This window comes from Lissotriton helveticus, chromosome 11, assembly GCF_964261635.1.
Source record: "Lissotriton helveticus chromosome 11, aLisHel1.1, whole genome shotgun sequence".
In the NCBI taxonomy this organism is placed as follows: Eukaryota; Metazoa; Chordata; class Amphibia; order Caudata; family Salamandridae; genus Lissotriton; species Lissotriton helveticus.
The window spans coordinates 32,730,692-32,755,710 of record NC_136072.1 but is presented as its reverse complement, the minus strand read 5'-3'; the positions used below and the strand labels follow the sequence as shown (position 1 = coordinate 32,755,710).

The 25,019-nt window shown below is 49.2% G+C and overlaps 1 protein-coding gene across 1 annotated transcript in view; it reads right to left on the bottom strand.

Moving 5' to 3' along the window:
* The window catches only part of LOC144792796 (uncharacterized), an 844,113-nt gene that overhangs the window by 488,962 nt on the left and 330,132 nt on the right, over window positions 1-25,019 (bottom strand). The window contains exons 35-37 of the mRNA XM_078667999.1: window positions 19,796-19,924; window positions 9,850-9,978; window positions 7,826-7,954 (exon numbers count right to left, since the gene is read on the bottom strand). Of these exons, the coding sequence (XP_078524125.1) occupies window positions 7,826-7,954; window positions 9,850-9,978; window positions 19,796-19,924 (387 nt within the window). The remainder of the gene's footprint in view (window positions 1-7,825; window positions 7,955-9,849; window positions 9,979-19,795; window positions 19,925-25,019) is intronic.

Here is a 25,019-nt window from a genome sequence, read left to right as displayed (position 1 = left end):
TAGGGACGGAGAAGGGCCAGCTGCAGCCCTGGTTGATGTTAGCAGGCGCGTGTAATTGGTGTAGTGATCCGCCGCCTGAGCCTGGCTACAGCCCTGGTTGATGTTAGCAGGCGCGTGTAATGTCGTTGAATGAGAGAGTAATAAGCCGCGGGTAAATCCGTTTAATGAGAGAGTTCAGTGACAGCTAGTAGGAGAGGCTGCAGTAATTGTCCCCGCAGACACGCTCATTTGCGTGTTCCCCCGCTTGAGGCCCAGATGCAGACCTGTTTGATGGTAGCAGCGCGTGTTCCCCCACTTGAGGCCCAGCTGCAGCGCTGGTTGATGTTATCAAGCGCGTGTAATTAGTGTACTGATCCGCCGCCTGAGCCCCGCTAGAGCCCTGTTTGATGGTAGCAGGCGCGTCTAATTTCGTTGAATAAGAGAGTTCAGTAACAGCGCACAGGAGAGGCTGCAGTAATGTTACTTACCAGGCCTCCAGCTGAACGTGTTTGTTATGCCCCCAGCACACGGCCACAGCAGATGATCTTCTGATTAATGTACGACCCACATGGCATGAAGGGCAGAACGTAGCACACGCTCCCAGCGTTTCTCACGCCCCCAGTGTGCCCCTTGATGCGGCGCAATTGCGTTCACGTGGCATGAAGGCCGGACACATGCCCCCAGCGTTTCTCATGCCTGCAGTGCGCCCCTTGATTCTGTGCAGCAACGTAATTGGCGCTTTTATGTACGGCTCACATGGCATGCAGGACGGACACACGCCCTCAGCGTTTGTCACGCCCCCAGTGCTTGTCACGCCCCCAGCACATGCCCACAGCCCACGATGTGATGGCCGTACCACACTCCTCCAGCGTTAGTCACGCCCACAGCACAACGCAGACACGCCCACAAGGGACTACTTTGCTGGCACGGTTCTTTTACCTTTTAAATGTATATGGTATCCTACGGTACAATTGTATGTCTTGCACTGTATGATTATGATGAATACCACTGTTTCTTGAAAAGTTAATAAAAACAATTTAAAAAATGTATATGGTGGCCGTGTGCATAGCCTATGTCCTTCTGCTGCAACTGCCTTTTCCAACGCTGTATTGGGTGTTGTGATTGGTGCTGTGGTTACTGAGATTACCCGCCTCACAGGTTTGGGCTCTCTCTTTATAATATTAGTATGATAACATAACGTAACAATTGTGCTGCACAATGGAGCCGAATACTGACCGAGTGAGTACGATATATGATTCGGACTGCCTTGGTCTCAACTAGCTGAAACGGCTGTCAGAATCGTATTTCAGGGTACCGTAGTAGGCTCCACTTCACCCAGGGCCCTCTGTATCTGTCATGGGGTGCGCCCATGTGTCCCCCCGATCCAGGCATGCACAGAGTGGTGGGCACAATGGGGTGCCTGCCACAGGGTGTACGCTTTTCCCCACCCACCCCCTTTTGCTATGAGAGCCTGTGTACACTTCTGTATACATGCTCCCATAGAGTTCAATGGGAGTCCGATCAAACCGAGTCTGTAAGCATACGGCTGCATCGTACTCGCTCGTTCGGACTCCCGGTGCACGTTTCGCTCAGAAAGCTTTCCGGATCTGAGTCGTACATAGGGCTTTCCTAGCAAGATCGGAATTGGGCCCTTAGTGTGAAGTGTTGCACAAGTTACTACTTGTGTAACGATATATCTGTAAGAGACATTAGTTAGTATTAGATTCCTTACCTTCGAATATCCCCAGGCGTCAGACTGGATCCGGAAAATTTTGCGTAACAGTACCCTTGCGCGTCGGTAGGCGTCGTCTGCGGCTCCGCATCCGTCGTCGGCGTCGTGGGCACCGTGAAGACGTCGTCGGAGTACTTAGACGCCGCCTCCGCGTGCTGACGTCAGTTCTTAGACACAGCTTTTCCTCGCCAGAAACGCAGAGCCATGTTAAAAACCAACACTGGTGCCATTGAAACTAGAGCCCTGAAGGGGACAACCCTAACCCTAGATATTGGTTCGCAGAACGGGGAGGATGGGTGGGTCGGTAAGGAATCTAATACTAACTAATGTCTCTTACAGATATATCGTTACACAAGTAGTAACTTGTGCATCTGAAAGAGACACGTTAGTATTAGATTCCTTACCTTAGAATAGATACCCCAGCAATACCAACCCCGGTGGTGGGTCTGCGAACCAATAATCACACCAGAAAGTCCTGGAGGACGGAACGGCCAAAGAAGCCATCCCTCCGGACTTGACTGTCCAGGCAGTAGTGTCTCGCAAACGTGTGCAGCGATGCCCACGTAGCTGCCTGACAGATGTCTTGCAAGGGCACACCCCTGCCCAGGGCAGTGGTGGTCGCCGTCGCTCGGGTAGAATGAGCCCGCAGTCCAACCGGGGGTTCCTTCCTAGCCAAGGAGTAGCATGCCTGGATACACAGGATGATCCACCGAGAGATGGTCCTCTTGTGCACCGCTTTCCCCTTCTTAGCGCCCACGTAACCAACAAAGAGTTGGTCATCCACCCGGAACTGGCGTGTGCGATCCAAATAGAATGAGAGCGCACGTTTTGGGTCCAGACGGTGGAGACGCTCTTCCTCTTTAGAGGGTTGCGGTGGCGGGAAGAAGGTAGGCAAGGTGATGGACTGCCCGATGTGAAAGGCCGTGACAACCTTGGGCAGGAAAGAAGGTTTGGTACGAAGCACCACTTTGTCCGGATGGACAGAAAGGAAAGGTGGAGTACAAGAAAGAGCCTGGAGCTCACTCACTCTCCTGGCAGAGGTGATGGCAACCAGGAAAGCAGTCTTCAAAGTCAGAAGGCGAAGAGGACAGTTGTGAAGTGGCTCAAAGGGAGCGCACATCAGAAATGTAAGAACCAGGTTCAAGTCCCACTGAGGCATCACAAACGGAACAGGAGGAAACGTGTGAGTGATGCCCTTAAGAAACCTGTTAACAATAGGGGACTTGAACAAAGAAGGCTGATCAGGTAGCCTGAGAATGGCTGAAAGGGCAGAAAGGTAGCCCTTGATAGTGCCCAGAGCAGAGCCCTGCTGGGCAAGAGAAAGAAGGAAGAGAAGAACCTCAGAAAGAGGGGCAGAAAGTGGATCCACAGCCTTTGCTGTGCACCATGCCACAAATCTGTTCCACCTGCAGGCGTATACCGACTTTGTGGAGGGACGCCTGGCTGCCAGAATGATGTTACAGACTTCAGGAGGCAAGTCAAATGGCCTCAACTGTCGCCGCTCAATCTCCAAGCATGGAGGTGGAGACTGGACAGGTTCGGGTGGAGGACCGTCCCCTGCTGCTGCGACAGAAGGTCCTCCTGAAGAGGCAGACGAACCGGGGGATCGACTGACATACTGAGTAGCTCTGGATACCAGTACCTTCTCGCCCAGTCCGGAGCCACAAGGATGACTTGGACCCGGTCGCGCTTGATCTTCTTCAGCACTCTGGGCAGAAGTGGTATAGGCGGAAAGGCGTACAACAGACCGCAACTCCACTCGCGACGAAAAGCGTCTCCGAGCGAGTGCCGCCTTGGAAATTCCAACGAGCAGAACTGATGACATTGCGCGTTCTCTTCGGTGGCGAATAGATCTAACCAAGGCTCTCCCCATCGCTGAAAGAGGCCTTGCGCCACGTCCAGACGCCATTCGTGATCCATCATGCACCGACGGCTGAGCTCGTCCGCCCTGGCGTTCAGAGAACCTGCCAGGTGTTGAGCCACCAGGGTCACGCCCTGGCGTTCCAGCCATTGCCAAAGGCGAAGAGCCTCTTGACAAAGGATCCACGACCCCACCCCGCCTTGTTTGTTGCAGTACCACATGGCGGTGGTGTTGTCCGTGAACACCTGCACTACACTCCCCCGGACAGAGGGGAGGAATGCCTTCAGTGCAAGACGAATCGCCCGTAGCTCTAACAGGTTGATGTGGAGCCGGGCCTCCGACGGAGACCAGAGGCCTCTGATCTCTGCCTCTCCCATGTGGCCTCCCCAGCCCTGGAGGGACGCGTCCGTCACAACTACGTGCTCCGGTTGGGGAAGGAAGAGGGATCTGCCGCTGACCCAATCGCGGTCTGTAAGCCACCACTGCAGCTGTCTCGCAGTGCCCTCCGAGATCAGGACGTGGTCGGAGAGGTTGACCTGATGCTGGGCCCACTGAAACTTCAGGTCCCACTGCAGAGCCCGCATCCGCCACCTGGCGTGATGCACCAGCAGGATGCAGGAGGCCATCAGCCCCAGAAGCCGCAGCGTCAACCTGACTGAAACCCGGGATAACGGCTGAAAGATGGGAATCAGAGCCTGAATATCCCGGACACGCTGTTCGGGCGGATAAACCCGAAACCGCGCCGAGTCCAGAACCGCTCCGATGAAGAGGGGCTTCTGAGAGGGACACAGGTGTGACTTCGGCACATTGATGGAGAACCCCAGCTGGTGCAGGAGGTCTGCCGTCGTCTGGAGGTGGCTGACGACTGTCTGGGGCGAGCCCGCCTTCAACAACCAGTCGTCGAGGTAGGGGAAGACTGAAACCCCTAACCTGCGCAGATGAGCTGCGACCACTGCCATCACCTTCGTGAACACCCGTGGGGCGCTGGTAAGGCTGAAGGGGAGCACGGTAAACTGAAAGTGCTCGTGGCCCACCATGAACCGCAGGTAGCGCCGGTGGGCAGGCAGGACGGGGATATGAAAGTAAGCGTCCTGCAAGTCCAACGCTACCATCCAGTCTCCTGGGTCCAGGGCAGCCAGGACCTGAGCCAGTGTCAACATCTTGAACTTCTCCTTCCGGAGGAAGCCGTTGACGTTCCGTAGGTCCAAGATAGGGCGTAGGACCCCTTTGCCCTTCTTGGGTACCAGAAAGTAGTGGGAGTAGCAACCACACCCTACTTCTGGCCCAGGAACGCGCTCGATGGCCCCTTTGGCCAAGAGGGCCGTAACTTCCTCCTGCAGAAGTCGCAAGTGATCCCCCGATACACGGTGGTTCTGCTGTGGCATGGCTGGAGGAGTCGCCTCGAAGGGGAGGGAGTAGCCCCTTCGGACGATTTGCAGCACCCACCTGTCCGACGTGACAGTGCGCCAGTGAAGGTGGTGATGGCGAACCCTGCCTCCCACTGGCGTCACATGGGCCTGAAAGCACGGACTAGGAGGGTTTAGAGGCGGATGCTGCGGGGGAATGTGTGGACTGACCTCTCCGCTGCCCCCGACCACCTGGACAGCGGTTCCCACGGCCGCCACCGCGTTGGGTATTGCCCTGCGGTGCGTGGCTGGCTGTACGTGTGGGCGCACCCCTTCCGTGGCCACGAAAGGAGTGATAGGCAGCCGATTGCTGGCGCTGGCCCGAGAGGCCTAAGGACTTGGCCGTAGCCCTGGAGTCCTTAAAACGCTCAAGCGCATGGTCTGCCGTGTCGCCAAAGAGGCGACTGCAATCGAACGGCATGTCCATAAGAGTGCTCTGGACATCTGCCGAGAAGTTGGCGGACCTCAGCCAGGCGTGGCGTCTGACCGCCACCGTCGTTGCCATCGCTCTGCCCAGCGAGTCAGTGGTATCCAGCCCACACCAGATGGAATATTTGGCTGCATCCCGGCCCTCCACAAGGGCTTGGGCGAGTTTGGCCCGTACCTCCAACGGACACTCTGGCAGCACTTCCGTGACCTTATCCCACACAGAGTGGGTGTAACGTCCCAAGAGGCAGGCGGTGTTAGAAGACCGCAGGCCGAGGCTAATTGATGAGAAGATCTTCTTCCCATACTGGTCATACCTCTTGGATTCCCGGTCCGGGGGAGCGGACGGGAATGCGGTCTGGGAATTGGAGGCCTGGATGACCAGGCTCTCGGGGGTAGGGTGGGAGGACAGGAAACATGGGTCGCCCGGGGCTGGGCGGTGGCGTCTGGCCATGTTCCTATCTACGGGCGAACCCGTAGCGGGCTTGGACCAAGTGCCCAGCAGAACGTCGGTCAAGGCCTCATTAAAAGGCAGCAGAGGCTCGGCCGAGCTTGACTGCGGTTTAAGGACCTCAGTGAGAAGGTTAGTCCTCACGGCCGCGACGGGGAGCTCAAGGCCCAAGGCCTTGGCAGCCCTCATCAGCACCACACTATAAGTTGCCCCCTCCTCCGATGCCACGGAAGGAGGGGAGACAAAACCAGTGTCTGGAGAGGTGTCCAGGCCACTGGCCTCCCCAAGGTCTCCTGTCCAGTCCTCATGAGACTGACACTCCCTGGTCAGAGGGTCCTCAGACCCCTCCCAGTCCTCTTCATCACCCATCTCCTGAAATTCAGGGTTCTCAACCAATGGGGCCTGCTCGTAGAGAGAGAACTCTCCAACCGGCGTCTGGTGCGGCGCCCATCGGGGCCGTCCCGACGCCGAAACAGGAACGAAGGTGGAACCGGGGACGGCGCCGCCCGAGGCCGGCGCCGAAGGCGACACCTGAGGGTCCGATGCCGGGGAGGTCGTCAGATCCACCGGCGACGAACCAGATCCCGAAGGAGGACCAGCAGCATCCTGCGGCGCCGGGCCCGAAGGCGCTGGCGGCGTCGGAACAACTGGACCCCTCGGCGCCGGGCCCGAAGGCACCGGCGGTGTCGGGATAATGGGGACCTGCGGTGTCGGGCCCGAAGGCGTCGGCGGTGTCGGGTCCAAAGCACCCGACGGCGTCGGGGCCGGAGTCGCCGACCCGCTAGGGCCCCCAGACGGGTCCGCTGGGCCCGAAGGCGCCGCGGAGCCCGTCGGAGGAGAGAGTTTCCTCATGGCCATGAGGAAGCGCTCGACCTCCTCCTGCGTCGCGTTCAGCCCAGGGACCGGAGGGTGTGGAGCTGCACGCGGCGCCCGCGACTCCGACGGAGCCGCGTGGGCTGTGTCACCCGAACCCCCGGCCGCATAGGGCGAGCGTCGGGGGGAGTCCGAGGAGCGATGACGCCGCTTGGACTTCCTGTGCCTCTTACCTGACGACAACTTCGACCCGGAGGAGTGCGGCCTACTCTCGGAGCTGTGATGGCTCCGAGCCCGCGACCTGTCCCTCGACCTCCCATGGGATCGGGACCTCTCACGGCGCGGGGCCGACTGCCGGAGTTCGAGGCGCCTACTGGACCGCTCCCGCCTGGCTTTCGAAGAGAGGGCCCGGCAGTCGGAGCAGGCCTTGTTGTCGTGGTCGACGCCCAAACACGACAAACAGACGAGGTGAGGATCCTTGACCGACATCAGCCGGTCGCAATCGACACAAGGTTTGAAGCTGGGCATCCCTAAAGGCACCGTGTCGGAGTCGAGAGACTCGAAATAGGATCAAAAAGGATCAAAAAAGTTAGTCAAAAAGTGACTAGGGTTACTGCTTTTTCCAGATCTGCGCTTGCTGGCGCGGAAAAAAGAAGAACTGACGTCAGCACGCGGAGGTGGCGTCTAAGTACTCCGAAGACATCATCACGGCGCCCACGACGCCGACGACGGACGTGGAGCCGCAGACGACGCCTACCGACGCGCAAGGGTACTGCTACGCAAAAATTTCCGGATCCAGTCTGACGCCTGGGGATAATCTAAGGTAAGGAATCTAATACTAACGTGTCTCTTTCAGATCTACATGACAGCTGACAAGGAACATAGATGAACAAATCTATCTACAATGAAATATACTTATAGGTGATTGGTATTTTTAATAGGGGGGAGCACATATGTCAGAGTTTGTGGCTCAATATAGATGTTTTATCCATTGAGCATTCTTGTTTGCCAAAAGGACATTTCTACAGCAGGAAAGCAGCTATAAGAAGCAGTCTGAATATGCTTACTTTTAATTCAGGAAAGAAAATAGCCAATAGTCAATGCAAAGCAAATAAACTTGATTGTTGTCAACATTTGCAGTCAGTATCCTGCCTCACCTGTGCAGTTCACACCATCTCCTTGGAACCCAGGTTTGCAGGAACAGCGATAGGAGCCTCCAATGTTGGAACAGATCCCGTTGCCCTTGGAGCAGTTATTCAAAGTATCATTGGAGCACTCATCGATATCTGTGGAATTAATGGTGATTGATTAGTGTGTCAACTTTCGGTCATCTCACGCCTTTTAGCAACAATAAATGCCCTTCAATGGTGAACCTTTCTCACTCGAGAGCGACAAGTTGATAAGACCCAGGAAAATTGAGAACTTTCAATCAAGGATCATCTCTGCATTCAGTATATAGCGTGATTTCCCTCACTCAATAATTACGCCCTCCTTAGCAGCGTAATCTTAAATTCCATTTTGATTTTAGTTTTTGTTTGACATGAAATATTACAGTACCAATTTCAAACTGATATTCAAGAAAAATAAACCTGAGGCAGAAGATGTAGTAATGGGTTTTCCGCAACAGATATCCAATGGAATAAATGAAGGTCTGCTATCCATAGCAATTCGAAGCCCTCTTCCATACATTTCATTTGCAAGATGGACTCTTACTCTTGTGAACCTTTGAACTTCTTTTCAGAGGTTCTCCAACGGAATCCTCTTCTTCCTGTCTCTCTTTGTTGGCTTTCCTTGTTGGAGCTGGCATTCCATCTGCTTATTATCTCCAGAAAATGTAATTTCCTTTGCTGTTTGCTCTGTGACCACAAAAGAAGCCTTGCCTTACTGTCCATGAGGAATTTTGATGAAATTGTGAGGCAATGCTTGCAATTAATTTGTGCTGAACAATCTGGTAGTTTGACACAAAAGCAGTCAGGTTTAAGAGCAATGCTTTCATTCGTTTGGCTTATGATCAGGATGCAGACAATGTAAGCATTTCTTATTTGGATCATCAGAGAGGAGTCTGAGGTTACCACAGGACTTGCAAAGACTATGACACAGTGTCCTTTGTTAGTAAATAACAACCAATATGTTACCTTCTCATTGGAGTTGGTTGGAGTTCAGTCAATGGTCAAAGATTGCTGAGAAAGCATTTGTCTTATTGAAGAATTGAGCAGAGTTTAGGGAGTCTTTCTTCACCACATGATTAGAAATCAGAGGTATGGTGGGCCTTGAGGGGAAGGTTGATTCCTGAGCTGATCTCTGATTGGTTGGAGCTTGCTCTTTCTAAAATGAGCTGAATCCGTGTGCAAAGTCACTTGTTTAACTTACCTGTTCAATGCTTATCTTTATACCACTTATGGTTTTTATATTTGGAGGAGGTTTATATAGCTCCAACACAGCCTAAAGGTATATGAGTGCTTTTCATGAGCACCAGTTGCATTACAGATGGACGCTTTCATTTTTAGACACGAAGAGATAAAGGGGGTCATTATGATAGTGGGAGATTCGCCGCTGCCCGCCCGGCCGGTAGTGGCGAGCCGCCCTCCATCACAACATGTTTTACCCCCGCCATATTATCATGGCGGGGTACCGCGGCGGACCGAAAGTCCGCCTGCCGCTCTTCCGCCGGTGGCCAATCGTTACGAATGCCGGTCGGGTGGAACTGGGGCATGATATGGTGGCGGTGCCGGGAAGGCCCCGCCATCCATATCATGAGGCCAGGTTGTCATGGTCTTTCCATGGCGGCCATGGTTACTGTGGGACTTCCACCTCAACGACGGGGAAGATTCAAGGAATTGAATGTATGAAACGTTCAGTTTTGGAAAAGTTTGAAAACAGCATTACCGTAAACAAACAAACATAATATTGATGCTGTGGTGCACCGAAACCATTGGCCAAATCATAGAAGATAGTGTGCCCATTATATGTTACCATGTGTTCTAAAGCAATTCAAAAGCACACATCTAGATTATAAAAGCGTTGGTAGCAGGAGCACAACGATTTTCCTTAAAACTGGCAAATATTTTTTCTAATAAACTACTGCATATTTTTATTTTTCCCTTTTTGTCCCTTTTTTGGTATGTGATAATCTGACAAACCTCCCTGTATTTCACCAGTGTCATAAATCTCTTGTCCTCACCTGCACAGTGCACACCATCTCCTTGGAACCCTGGCTTGCAGATACAGATATAGGAGCCTTCAACATTGGAACAAATTCCAAAGGTCTTGGAGCAGGTATTCAAAGTATCACTGTAACACTCATTGATATCTGTGAAAAGAATTGTAATTGATTAAGGCTTCTTACCTTATGACTTCTTCAATCTGAGTGCAGATTAATCGTGAACTTTCAATGCCCATGACTTTAGTCTAACTTCTCCTATTCCATTTTTAATCTAGGATATTGACTAAACAACATTTTCAGCATTCCCTTTGAGATAATCATTGGTGGCGCAATGCATAAGGATTTGTGTCTGACTAGATGTGTCTTACTCTAGCAGTATAAGTAAGCTATAGCAAAATCTTTGTGAATTGGAGCTTTGGAGTTTACTTAGAGAAGACATTACTCTGCTTGAGTGGAGCAGTTTGATTCTACAGATGTATTATGCTTTTACGGGCAAACTGCACAATGTAATTCCTATTTCTATTGGGTAAAATCAGTCCTTGGGGATGTTGAACAGCTGCAGAACCCCAGTGAATAATTATGTCTCTCTGCTCATACTATCCAGCAGAGGATGGTCAGTATGATCTCCCCACTAGCAACTATGTTTCTGAAGTACATAACACACACAACTGTATCCTTAGAAAAATCACTGAGAGGCCGATTACAATTTCGATTGGAAAGCCTCTGACCCCTAATCGCAAGCTTTCCAACCGCGGCCTGAGGTTTTCCGACCGACACCGTCGGTTTGTTATCTGACCGCCGAATTACGATGTCTGCGGTCGGAGAGTAAACCAGCTGGTCATTCCGATGAGGTTCCGAGCGACTCTTGGAGTCTTCTGGCCGGTCGAACACACCGTAATCCCCTACGAACAGCGTTTGCGCCGTTGGGATTATGATGTCGATTTTCATCAGCCTTTCCATACCGGCATTACTCACATGAAAAGGCTGTCAGAATGCAACTTTGGGGGCCCCTAGCAGGGCCCTCTTGCCTCCGCGGCCTACGGTTGGTGGCCAAGGGGCTACCTAGGGCACCACCCTGTAAATCCCTGCACTGTGAGGCAGGCACCATGGGGTGCCTTCCTCAGGGTGTAGGGTTTTACAAACACACTCATTTCTTTATGGAAGCCTGTATTATGGCCGGTTTACAGCGTAGCACAAGTTCCCAAAGAAAAAAGGGAGTTTGCGACCGAATAGTGTTCACTCGCATGGTAATCAGGCAGTCGGTCCTGAGATCGCCACAATGTCAGTCAAGGGATTCTCAGACCGACATCGTAATAGGCCCATGAATGTCATCTCCATGTAAACTAAGTGAAACGTTTAACTTTAGATTTTTTTAGATATACAAAATTGAAATTGGTTGGCTAGAAAAGCACAAAATAATACACCTTTTGCTGCACTACAGCAAGAGAGGGCTGAGTCAAGCACACAACATGACTCAATATGATTGTAGGAAATTACTATCTTTTGAGTGATGTACTACCGTATTTTACTCTAGCTGTTTTTGCTGGCTGTAAAACTCTCAGCACCTTAACTCTGCTAAGCAGTAGTAAGGTGTGTGTACGCCCCTTTTTAATATAGTTGAATTTACCTAATTGGCATATTTAACTTGCCATAGGTCCCTAGTATATGGTACAAAATGTACCCAGAACCTGGAAGTTAAATGCCATTAGTGCATACCCTACTGTGCCCTCCAGGGTGGTGAGGCAGAATATTGAGTAAAAAATATCAAGTGACAGTAATATTGAGTTAAAAATATTGTGGAGTGGAAACATTGAGTGCCAGAATATTGTTGTCAAGAATATCGAATTTAAGGTAACTAATATCGATTTTTATTATTTGTATATATATTTAGTTATATATTTTATATGTATATGGTGTGATTTATTTTTTTTAATATGGAGAGAGGGGTTGGCCTAACGGCTAAGGCGCTCGACCTCGGACCTGGGGATCCGGGTTCGAGTCTCGGTAACAACGCCAAAAACCCCCTGTGAAACTGGGCAAATCACTTAATCTCCCCGTGCCTAAAAAATTAAAGTGTGTCCTCATGTAACATAACTGGTGCTATGTAAAGCGCTCTGATAACTGATTAGGTTCGGTTCTAGTTCACGCTATATAAAACTCCGAAAAAAAATAAATATATATTGTTTATGTTTGTTAATGTATTTGTTAAAATTGTAGTAGTTATTTAAAATGTTTAAAGTAATTTATATTATTTTTTGTACCGTGGCGGGCTGTGGATTTATAGGGGTATAAGGTGGAAAGTAATTTAATTATAATAAATTAATGTTTATTTTTTGTAAAATATTATTTAATTAATGATTAATTTTGTTAATTGTATAGGACTTTTTTATTGTTAATTAATATTACTTATTTCATTGGATTTGATTATGTTAATATTGTAAACAATGTTTTTTAAATTAATTTTTATATAGGGGGTCTGGGGGATATTGTGGTAGAGGGTGGGATGTATATTACGTTAAATTAATTGTTAATTAATGTTAAATAATTAATTGACCATTAATTATGTTAATATTGTTAGTTTATTTTTTTATTAGTAAGTTGTGGGATTTATGAATGTACAGTTTTGGCAGTTATTTAATTGTAAATAATTGTTTTTTTATTAATATGAATTATTTTATCATTATTTAAGCTATTTGTGTACTTTTTTTATTTTATAGGTGTGGGATGTGGGGTCTGTAGGGGTATAGGTTGGGAACTAAATCAATTTTAAGCTATGAATATTTAGAATTCATTTAAATAAAAGTTTTATATTTTATGGTGTCAATTATGCATTTATTTAATTTTACATTTCAGGAGTATGGTGTATATTTTGAATGTGTATGTTGTGGAAAGTTAAATACATTTAATTGCATATTAAATAGTTTTAACAAACTATAAAAAAATTGCTAATAAATATTTATGTTAGTATTGAATAATATATGTCTAACTACATTTGGTTTATGAATTTAAATTATTAATACATACATTTTAAGGGAATCTTTTATATGTAAAAAAATATAAACATGTATATATATATATATATTTCAAACAAATAAATAAACTAATATTTAAAATAATATAATTAAAAAAATTAAATGCTAAGAGCTTCTTGGGGTCATACAATCTGCTCAAAAAACAGATTCTAGGAGGTACCATAGGGGCACTTAAATCACAAACAGCATCTGCGACATTTCATGAAATATCACAGAGTCCCCCACAACACATTTTACAATGCTAGGTGAGAGGCAATTTTAAGACCTACTTATGATTATGCCAGTGGGATTTGACTTTCCCGGATCCAATTTGTAGCCCTTGTTTTCGACCGAATCGTACACAGGCCCGTACTACCAAGTATAATGGGAAGATCGTGCACGTGTCGACTGAATTGGTTACGGAACCCAAACCTCTCCGTACGACTCATTCGTAGCCGAATCGTGCCGTGCAATGGATCCGAATACCGACCGAGTAAGTACGATGTACGATTTGGACTGCCGCTTCGCCTCGGTCTCAGAGAGCTGAAAAACGGCTGTTGGAATTGTAAGAAATGCGTTACTTACCTGTAACTGCAGTTATCCAGTATTGGTATCTTTCATAGGTTCACATGCCTGAACCATTCCCCGTCGTTGGGGTGGGAGTCCCCGGTACATAAAAAGTGTAATGTCATATAGACATATACATAGCAATAGGCCAGAGGCCTCTCATTAGTAACATATCCATGTCCTTTTGTAAAAAAGGGCCAAAATTTGGCCAAGAGCCAATCAACTATCACCAGCCTCTAGAACCTTCCTGGAAGGAGCCCTAGTCCCTCAGATATTCGTAAGCACAGTGCTAAGTAGTACCTACTGAGAGAGCCAAGGTGAGCCCTTCCAGGGGAGGTGGGTGGGTTGCATGTGAATCTATGAGAGATACCAATACTGGATAACTGCAGTTACAGGTAAGTAACGCATTTCTTATCCAGTATTAGGGGTATCTTTCATAGATTCACATGCCTGAATCAGAGTAGCAAGCAATCACCAGCACATTTCGAATGGTACAACATGTAAAATCACTCGATAATAACATATCAATTGTGAAATATAAAAAGTACCAAAATACCATATAAAAGAGAAATGTGCAAGTAGACAGTAGGAAGGTGGGATGAGAGAAAGAAGGCTCACCTCTAGTGAAATAGATGACGGAGCACAGCTTGTCCTACTGCTGCATCTTTTATAAGTTCAGTATCCAAGCAGTAGTGCCTGGTGAACGTATGCAGCGTCTTCCATGTCGCCGCTCTGCATATGTCAATGACGGGTACTCCCGCAAAGAGCGCCATTGAGGTTGAGATCGCTCTAGTGGAATGAGCCCGAACCTTGGAATGCAGAGGATGTCCTGCTTGTTGATGACAGAAAGCAATAGCTGCAGAGATCCAACGTGAAATACTCTGCTTAGTCAATGGAAGACCTTTTCTAGGTCTGCTAAAGGCAACAAAGAGTTGGTTGGATTTCCTAAATTGTTCTGTTCTGTGGATGTAGAACTTGAGACAACGTTTGAGGTCTAGAGAGTGAAGAGACCTCTCTGCTGCGGAAAGTGGATTTGGGAAGAAAGTCCGCAAGACTATAGGTTCGTTAAGGTGGAAGTTAGATGGGACCTTAGGAATGAACTTAGGGTTAGTCCTTAGAATCACTCTATCCCGTTTGAACTGTAGGAAAGGGTCTTGAATGGAGAAGGCTTGGAGTTCACTTACTCACCTTGCCGATGTAAGTGCTAGTAAGAGAGGGGTTTTCCAGGAAAGGTATTTGATGTCAGCTTTGTGTATTGGCTCGAAGGGATGTTTCATCAATTGAGCAAGCACAATGTTTAGCTGCCAGGTAGGCGGTAAAGTCCTCACCGGAGGGAACGTCCTGAACAGGCCTTTCAGAAATTGTTTAACAAGTCTGCTGGACCAGAGGAAGCACCAGACGAGGAACGTCTGAAATGAGATATGGCCGCCAGGTGAACTTTTATTGAAGAATGGGCCAGCCCTGAGTTTGCCAAATGAAGAAGGTAAGGCAGAATTTGTGCAGGTGACGAAGAAAAAGGGTGTATGTTGTTTGCTTTAAACCATATACAAAACCTTTTCCATTTCAGGGAATACGTCTTGTTGGTACTGTCGACCCGAGCCCGGGCTAAGACCACTCTGCATTCCTGAGGAATGTCTAAGTTTTGGAATTCTCTGAACTCAGGAGCCAAGCCGATAATTTGAGAGATGCTGGATCCGGATGCTGGACTTGCCCGTGGTTCATCGTGAGGAGAGTTGGGCACGGTTTGAATGGGATCGGCGGTTTGAGCGATAGGAGATGAAGCTCTGTAAACCAGTGTTGGCGCGGCCACGCTAGGGCTATCAAGATCAGGGTGCAATGTTCCACCTTCAGTTTCCAGAGGACCCTGGGAATCAGGGGAAATGGAGGAAATGCGTATGCAAAGATGTTGCACCATGCAATCGAAAATGCATTCCCTAGAGATCTCTTCTGGGGATGACAGCTTGCGTAATGTTGGAATTTTGCATTGTGTTTGGTCGCGAACAGGTCTAGGTGAGGCCTGCCCCATCGGGAGAATATGGAGTTGAGAAGTTGTTGGTCTAGCTCCCACTCGTGGCATACAGAGCGTTGTCTGCTCAGTGAGTCTGCCGGGACTTTTTCCGTTCCTGGGACGTATTCCGCCCGAAGGGAAATCTTGTTTAGAAGTAGCCAGTTCCAAATCTTTTGAGATTCTTGAGACAACGTCAGAGAGCGAGTCCCCCCTTGCTTGTTTATATAGTGCATTGTGGTGGTGTTGTCTTTTCTCACAAGCACTGGGGAATCTTTGACCCGTGGCAGGAATGTTTGAAGCGCCAGGCAAACTGCTCTTAACTCGAGAAGGTTTATGTGCAGTTTTCTCTCTGCAGGGGACCACTGTCCGTTGATCTGGAGTTTCTGAAGGAACGCACCCCATCCTTCTAAGGACGCATCTGTGGTTATCACATGTGGCGAAACTGGAAGTAGGAAAGGTAGACCCTGCATAAGATTCTGTGGGCGAATCCACCAGTGTACAGCTTGGACCATGGGAGGAGTCACTCGGATTACATCGTCGAATGATCCTGTACATTGGATCCATTGAGTGGATAGCGCGTCCTGAAGGGGACGCATATGAAGGCGGCAGTGTGGAACTAACAGGATGTTCGAGGACATCATCCCTAGCAGGGATTTGTACAGGCGCACCGTGATGGTGTTTTTGGCTTGTATCCGGGCGGCCAAAGATGTCAGCTTGGATTGACGTTCCTGCAAAGGGAATGCCTTCTTCTGAGCTGTATCTAGGACAGCGTCTAGTAAAGTGAGACGCCGGGAAGGCTGAAGGCCGGATTTCTCTTGATTGAGAGTAAGGCCCAGATCGTTGAAAAGTTGAAGACAGGGGTTGGAGGACTTGGTCACGCCTGTGAAAGTAGGTGCCTTGATGAGCCATTCGTCTAAGTACGGGAAGACTTGGTGATGTTGTTGCCGGAGGTACGCTGCTACTAGAGACAGGCATTTTGTAAAAATGCGTGGTGCCAACTTCAGGGCGAAGGGCAATACACGAAACTGGTAGTGTTTGCCAGCCACAGCGAACCTGAGGTATTGCTTGTGGTTCCTGTGGATCGGTATATGAAAGTAAGCATCTTGAAGGTATAAAGACACCATGAAGTCGTTCGCATTGAGGAGTTGCAGTACCTCCTGGATGGACACCATATGGAATGACTGTTTTTTGAGGTATTTGTTGAGATCTCTTAAGTCCAATATAGGTCTCCATTTTTTCTCCTTCTTTCGAATTAAGAAGAATCGGGAGTAGAACCCCTTGCCCTTCTGACCACGGGGGACTCTTTCTATCGCTCCTTTCTGCAGCATTAGTGAGAGCTCCAATTGCAGCAGATGTAGATTCTTGTGTTGCATTGGGCGTGGAGGATTTTGAGGAGGTGTTTCCACAAACTCCAGAGAGTGTCCGAATTTAACAAGTTGGAGGACCCACCGATCCGTTGTTATCTGTCTCCAATTGTGTAGGAAGGATGAAATTCTTCCTCCAACTTTGCAAGGCGGAGAAGAAGCGGAGACATGTGGCAGAGAGAAGTCATTGTCTTCTAGCTGTGTCCTTCTTTCTTCCTCGACCACGAAAGGAAGACTTATTGTAGGACGACTGTTGTTGTTTGTTGTCTCTGTTGATACTGGGGTTTATACTGCTGATTTGAGCTGTACGAGGATCTGTACCCTTGAAAGTCAACTCTTGTTGATTGACCTCTCCCTCTGGAGCCCCGATAGGGAGGATTTTTATACTGGAGGGTACCCAGTGCCTTTGCTGTATCAGTATCTTTTTTGATACCTTGAAGCATGTCATCAATGTGTTGTCCAAACAGAAGTTGGCCATCATACGGCATGTCTAGCACTTTAGTCTGCACTTCAGATCGGAAAGACATTGCTTTGAGCCAACCTTGTCGCCTCAGGACCGCAGCTCCCGCTAGCTGGCGGAACCCCGTGGATGCGCAACGCCGCCCTTTCCAAGATATTATGGAATCATCCAATGTCTTCCGGGGGCGAGTCTGCTTGCGTTGGTACAGGGGTTGCTGGACACGGAATGACGTAGTCATCCCATTCGTCATGTGAGTCCTGGAGTCCCCCTTCCTCTTGCTGTTGCTCTTCTTCTTCTTCATCATCTGAGGATGGTGGAGGACGCGAAGGAGCAGGATCTGGCTGAAGCACTAGAGGTGGAGGCCGAGGTCTAGGTGGAGGTGACACTACTGGTGGTGGAGGAGGAGTGGAGGGAAACCTTTGTTTGTAGTCCGCAATCAAGAACTGTAGATCTGTCACTATGGATACGGAAGACACACCATAAGTCGTGGAAGAGGAGGAGGCTGGTATTCCTCCTGGTATTCCACTTCGTCCTGTTCTTGGTCTTCACAATCTGAACTTTCATGAATTTTTACGTTCAACTCAGATGAGCTGGTTGCTGTTTGGAACATAGAGCCCTCATCAGAGTCTTCAGTGTCCAGTAGATGAGCAGGTGGAAGTGCCTGGAGTCAATTCCGACGTCAGAGTACGCTTAGTAACCTTACAGTGCGTGTATGTATACTTCAAGGTAGGAGACTCTATCGTCGTCGAGCTCGTCGACGGGGTGGTCGTCGACGGAGGAACGTCGACAATCAATCCAGATGCCGTCGTCGACGATGTTGTCGTCAACGGTTGCGTCGTCGACGGTGATTTCTTCGTCGACGCCGACGACTTCATCGACGATATTGTTGTCGAGGTCGGTGGAGCCTTTGTCCTTGTCGATGAGATTTTCGGCGACGACAATGATGATTTCGTCGACGCCGATGGAGCTTTTGACGATTTTGACTTCGTCGACGTGGAAGAGCTTGTCGACTGTGGCATCGTCGACAATTTCTTGATCATAATGATAGAAGAAACAGACCTACCTGTCGACGACGAGGATGTAGTGGATGTCGACGTAGATGACAAGGATGACGCCACCGACGTGGAGATAGTTGCTGTCGACGTTGTCACAGGCAGAGCTGAAGACGTCGTGAAAGGTCTCTTGAAGGTAGGAGTAGAATCCTGAAGAGAAACCTTCACAGCCACGGCCTTTGAATGAACCTCTGAAAACTTGGGCGCCTTCTTTTGAGGTGGCTCCAAAGATGGTCCTGGGGATGTCATTCTAGGCCTTTAAGGAGAGGAATGTGCACTCCTGATGGAACACTCACTCTCACCTGAAGAGACTGCCTGGTCCTTATCTTTCAGTCTCTGAAGCCATATCAACAGACGTCCCTCTCTGTCTTTGAGAGTTTTAGCAGAAAAAGTGCGGCAGACTTTACAATCCTTAGCGGAGTGGTCTGGGTAGAGACAATAAAGGCAGTCCTCATGCCTGTCATCTACATGAAGCCTCATTTTGCCACAAGGGGCACAAGGTCTAAAAAGCCCCTTTTTTGGAGTATTAGCCATGGTGAACTGAAAACCCCTCACAGAGAATAAATTCTGAGAGAAAATTTGTGGAAATAATCCAGAAATACAGGAAAGCTGAGCAGAGCTCAGTGGAGACTCCCTTAGCACGACGTGCGGTAAAAAATCTGAGGGACTGGGGCTCCTTCCAGGGAGGTTCTAGAGGGTGGTGATAGCTGATTGGCTCTTGGCCAAAGTTTGGTTACTAATGAGAGGCCTCTGGCCTAGTACTATGTATATGTCTATATGACATTACTCTTTTTATGTACCGGGGACTCCCACCCCGACGACGGGGAATGATTCAGGCATGTGAATCTATGAAAGATACCCCTAATACTGGATAATTTGGTGGCGTTGTAGCAGGCCCACATTCACACAGGGCCCTTTGACTCTCTCACAGGGTGTGCCCATGGGTCCCCCCGATCCAGGCATGCACAGTGTGGCGGGCACTGGTGTATGCTTATCCCCACCCACCCCCCTTTTGCTATGGGAGCCTGTGTACATGTCTGTACACAGGCTCCCATAGAGTTCAATGGGAGTTCTTAAGCATATGGCATCGTACTCGCTCGTTCGAACTCCCGGAGCACGTGTCACTCAGGAAGCCCTCCGGATCCGAGTCGTACAGAGAGCTTTCCTAGCAAGATTGGAATTGTGCCCATAGTGTGAAGTGCTCTACATCACAGCTGACAAGGAACATAGATGAACAAATCTATCTACAATGAAATATACGTATAGGTGATTGTTATTTGTAATAGCGGGGAGCACATAAGTCAGGCTTTGTGGCTCAATATAGATGTTTTATCCATCGTGCATTCTTGTTTGGCAAAAGGACGTTCTACAGCAGGAAAGCAGCTATAGGAAACAGCCTGGATATGCTTACTTTTTTATTCAGGAAAGAAAGTAGCCAATAGTCAATGCAAAGAAAATAAACTTGATTGTTGTCAACATTTGCAGTCAGTATCCTGCCTCACCTGTGCAGTTCACACCATCTCCTTGGAATCCAGGTTTGCAGGAACAGCGATAGGATCCCCCAATGTTGGAACAGATCCCCTTGCCCTTGGAGCAGTTATTCAAAGTATCATTTGAGCACTCATCAATATCTGTGGAATTAATGGTGATTGATTAGTGTACCAACTTTGTGTCATCGCACGCCTCTTAGCAACAATAAATGCCCTTCAATTGTGAACCTTTCTCATTCCAGAGCGACAAGTTGATAAGACCCAGGAAAATTGTGCACTTCCAATCAAAATCTTCTCAGTATTCAGTATATAGCTTTATTTCCCTCACTCAATGATTAGCCCTTCTTAGCAGAATATTCTTAAATTCCATTTAGATTTTAGTTCTTGTTTGACATGAAATATTACAGTACCAATTTCAAACTGATATTCAAGAAAAATAAACCTGAGGTAGAAGATGTAGTAATGGGTTTTCCGGAACAGATATCCAATGGAATAAATGAAGGTCTGCTATCCATAGCAATTCGAAGCCCTCTTCCATACACTTCATTTGCAAGGATATCTTATCGTCAGTCCATATCGTGTCATATGAAGCAACTTAAATTTTCACAGCAGACGGTCCAACAAGCTGAATCCAAGTTAAATCAAGTCAGCATAATAAGAATGATAAAGAAAGGGAGTTGGCTAAATACAGACTAAGGGGCTGATTACGTTGGCGGGCGGATGTATTGGAAATGGGACTGCCCGACATGCTGTCGACAGTCCAGTAAGAGGCATTACAATGCAACAGCCACTACAGCCGTCGCAATGTCTATGTTTTGCATTGCGGAGGGTGCTGCTAGTCACAGCAACAACCGCAATGCAAAATAGGGACACCTGACATAGCCCTGCACAATGTGGCAGGAACTGGCCTGTCATAAGGTGCCCAGGATATGTAGGGGGCACCATAGGTGTCCCCCAGTGCCCACAGTTTAGGGCCAGAGGGAAAAGGGGCCCACTACGGGTCCCATAAGTCCCTTTCCGCCTGCCTGTTCATGACGGGTTAACCACCATGAACAGGCGGGCAGTAAGGGACATCATAATCCCTACAGCAGTGCCTGGTAGGCACAGTCACCATTGTATGGATATGATTCCCCTCTGACTGGCTCAGACTGTGGTGGTTGGTCTTTCCGACCGTCAAGAAAACACACGCCATTGTAATATTGCAGACGTGAAACCTGCTTACGATGGCGGTGAGATCGTAATAAGGCACTAAGAAACTGCTGACTTTAAAGGAAAATCCTCAATTTGTCCAACAACTATATGAGGAAAGTAGTTCTCAGGCAAACTAATGGCATGGAGAGCCAAAGCAGGTTCATCCAATAATGCAATCACCAATATCTGTGACTCAATGATGGGCGATAATCTCACAGGCAAGACACAAATAGACCAAAAATTCTTTAAAAAGGTCTTCCAAAATCTTTACAAGGAATTTCAAACTCCTACAGAAGAAGAGCTAGATAGGTTTCTAACTTTAACTATAATTCCCTCTGTAGGCACATGTCCCTTTTTGACATTGTTACCCCCACTTTTTGCCTGGTATCTGATGCTACTTTGACTGAAAGTGTACCGAGTTCCTGCTAACATTTTTGTGGAAGAAACAACAGACATCATACACAACTTCAGTAGACAGAGTGGAGGGGAGGGGGAAATGGGGGGGAGAGGCAGTTAGGCTTGCTCTCGGAGTCAGTCGGCTTGAATGATAATGCAGTTATGCAGTATTTCGATGGAGAGACTGTGTATGCCCGGGACTGTGGGGTGAACCCTGATGAGATGGTATAACGGAACGAAAGCTAGCAACTGGAGGAAGAGGGGAGATGACTAGGGATGGGGGGAATGGCACTGTGGTCATGATTGCGAGTGGGGAAGGTGTCGGAGAGTCAGATTACAAGGTAAGTAGGTAGACCCGATATAGGTGCCAAATATCCTTGGGACTTGACGTTCAGGGGTGGTAATGTAGAGCATATCTCACTGTTCATGTCACTGTAGGTCATGCTTTGGAGCAGGTCTCCTTTGTAGGGTGGAAATGAACTCCCCAGTGTAATGCAATTTACCTTTTGGCTATTAATAGGGCAACAGTTATAAATCAGCAGAGGCAGCTCTGGATTTTGGAGACATTTCCCAGCAGGGCCAGCATGGGGGATGGTTCAAGGGTTGTGGATATCATGAGTAATAATGCTTGAAACACTGATGCTCAATTGTTGGTGAACTCGGGGCAGGTCCATGTCATGTGGAAAAAATCAGCTCTGGGTGAGTGGCATTTGGTGCATTGTGAGGATCTGGACGCATCGTACTTGGCCATTTCCACGGTGGTGACATAGGATCTATGGACAAATCGGAAATGGAGGAGCTTGTGGCGACAGTTAGGAGATACACAAGTTACTACTTGTATAACGATATATCTGTAAGAGACATTAGTTAGTGATAGATTCCTTACCTTAGAATATCCCCAGGCGTCAGACTGGATCCGGAAATTTTTGTGTAGCAGTACCCTTGCGCGTCGGTAGGCGTCGTCTGCGGTTCCGCGTCCGTCGTCGGCGTCGTGGGTGCCGTGATGACATCATCGGAGTACTTAGACGCCGCCTCCGCGTGCTGACGTCAGTTCTTAGACACAGCTTTTCCGCGCCAGAAGCGCTGAGCCATGTTAAAAACCAACACTGGTGCCATTGAAACAAGCGCCCTGAAAGGGGATGACCGTAACGCTAGATATCGGTTCGCAGAACGGGGAGGATGGGTGGGTCGGTAAGAAATCTATCACTAACTAATGTCTCTTACAGATGTATCGTTACACAAGTAGTAACTTGTGCATCTGAAAGAGACATGTTGGTGATAGATTCCTTACCTTAGAATACATACCCCAGTAATACCAACCCCGGTGGTGGGTCTGTGAACCAATAATCACACCAGAAAGTCCTGGAGGACAGAACGGCCAAAAAAGCCATCCTTCCGAACTTGACTGTCCAAGCAGTAGTGTCTTGCAAACGTGTGCAGCGAGGCCCACGTAGTGGCCTGGCAAATGTCCTGCAAGGGCACTCCCCGGCACAGGGCAGTTGTAGTTGCCGTGGCTCGGGTGGAATGAGCCCGCAATCCAACAGGGGGCTCCTTTTTAGCCAAGGAATAACATGCCTGGATACACAAGATGATCCACCAAGAGATGGTCCTCTTGTGCACCGCTTTCCCCTTCCCAGCGCCCACGTAACCAACAAAGAGTTGGTCATCCACCCGGAACTGGCGTGTGCGATCCAAGTAGAATGAAAGCGCACGTTTTGGGTCCAGACGGTGGAGCCGCTCTTCCTCTTTAGAGGGATGCGGTGGCGGAAAGAAGGTGGGCAAGGTGATAGACTCCCCGATGTGGAAGGCAGTGACAACCTTGGGAAGGAGAGATGGCTTAGTACGCAACACAACCTTGTCCGGATGGACAGAAAGGAAAGGAGGAGTACAAGAAAGGGCCTGGAGCTCACTCACACTCCTGGCAGAGGTGATGGCAACCGGGAAAGCAGTCTTCAAAGTAAGAAGGCAGAGAGGACAGTTGTGAAGTGGCTCAAAGGGAGCGCACATCAGAAATGTAAGAACAAGGTTCAAGTCCCACTGAGGCATCACAAACGGAACAGGAGGAAACGTGTGTGTGATGCCCTTCAGAAAGCGATTTACAATAGGGGACTTGAACAAAGAAGGTTGATCAGGCAGCCTTTGAAAGGCTGAAAGGGCAGAAAGGTAGCCCTTGATAGTGCCCAGAGCAGGGCCTGCTGGGCAAGAGAAAGAAGGAAGAGAAGAACCTCAGAGAGAGGGGCAGCAAGAGGATCCACAGCCTTTGCTGTGCACCATGCCACAAATCTGTTCCACCTGCAGGCGTATACCGACTTTGTGGAGGGACGCCTGGCTGCCAGAATGACATTACAGAATTCAGGAGGCAAGTCAAATGGCCTCAACTGTCGCCGCTCAATCTCCAAGCATGGAGGTGGAGACTGGACAGGTTTGGGTGGAGGACCGTCCCCTGCTGCTGCGACAGAAGGTCCTCCCGAAGAGGCAGACGAACCGGGGGATCGACTGACATACTGAGTAGCTCTGGATACCAGTACCTTCGTGCCCAGTCCGGAGCCGCAAGGATGACTTGGGCCCGGTCGCGCTTGATCTCCTTCAGCACTCTGGGCAGAAGTGATATAGGCGGAAAGGCGTACAACAGACCGCAACTCCACTCGCGACGAAAAGCGTCTCCGAGTGAGTGCCGCCTTGGAAATTCCAACTCGCAGAACTGATGACATTGCGCGCTCTCTTCGGTGGCGATTAGATCTAACCAAGGCTCTCCCCATCGCTGAAAGAGGCATTGCGCCACGTCCGAGTTCAGACGCCATTCGTGATCCATCATGCACCGACGGCTGAGCTCGTCCGCCCTGGCGTACAGAGAACCTGCCAGGTGTTGAGCCACCAGGGTCACGCCCTGGCGTTCCAGCCACTGCCAGAGGCGCAGAGCCTCCTGGCAAAGGGTCCAAGACCCCACCCCGCCCTGTTTGTTGCAGTACCACATGGCGGTGGTGTTGTCCGTGAACACCTGCACTACACTCCCCCGGACAGAGGGGAGGAATGCCTTCAGTGCTAGACGAATTCGCCGCAACTCCAAAAGATTGATATAGAGCCGGGCCTCCGCCGGAGACCAGAGGCCTCTGATCTCTGCCTCTCCCATGTGGCCTCCCCAGCCCTGGAGGGACGCGTCCGTCACAACCACGTACTCCGGTTGGGGAAGGGAGAGGGATCTGCCGCTGACCCAATCGCGGTCCGTGAGCCACCACTGCAGCTGTCTCGCAGTGCCCTCCGAGATCAGGACGTGGTCGGACAGATTGCCCTGATGCTGGGCCCACTGAAACTTCAGGTCCCACTGCAGAGCCCGCATCCGCCACCTGGCGTGATGCACCAGTTGGATGCAGGAGGCCATCAGCCCCAGAAGCCGCAGTGTCAACCTGACCGAGACCCGGGATAAAGGCTGAAAGAGTGGAATCAGAGCCTGAATATCCTGGACCCGCTGTTCGGGAGCATAAACCCGAAACTGCGCTGAGTCCAGAACTGCTCCAATAAAAAGGAGCTTCTGAGAGGGGCACAGGTGTGACTTCCGCACATTGAGGGAGAACCCCAGCTGGTGCAGGAGGTCTGCCGGAGTCTGGAGGTGGTTGACGACTGTCTGGGGCGAGCCCGCCTTCAACAACCA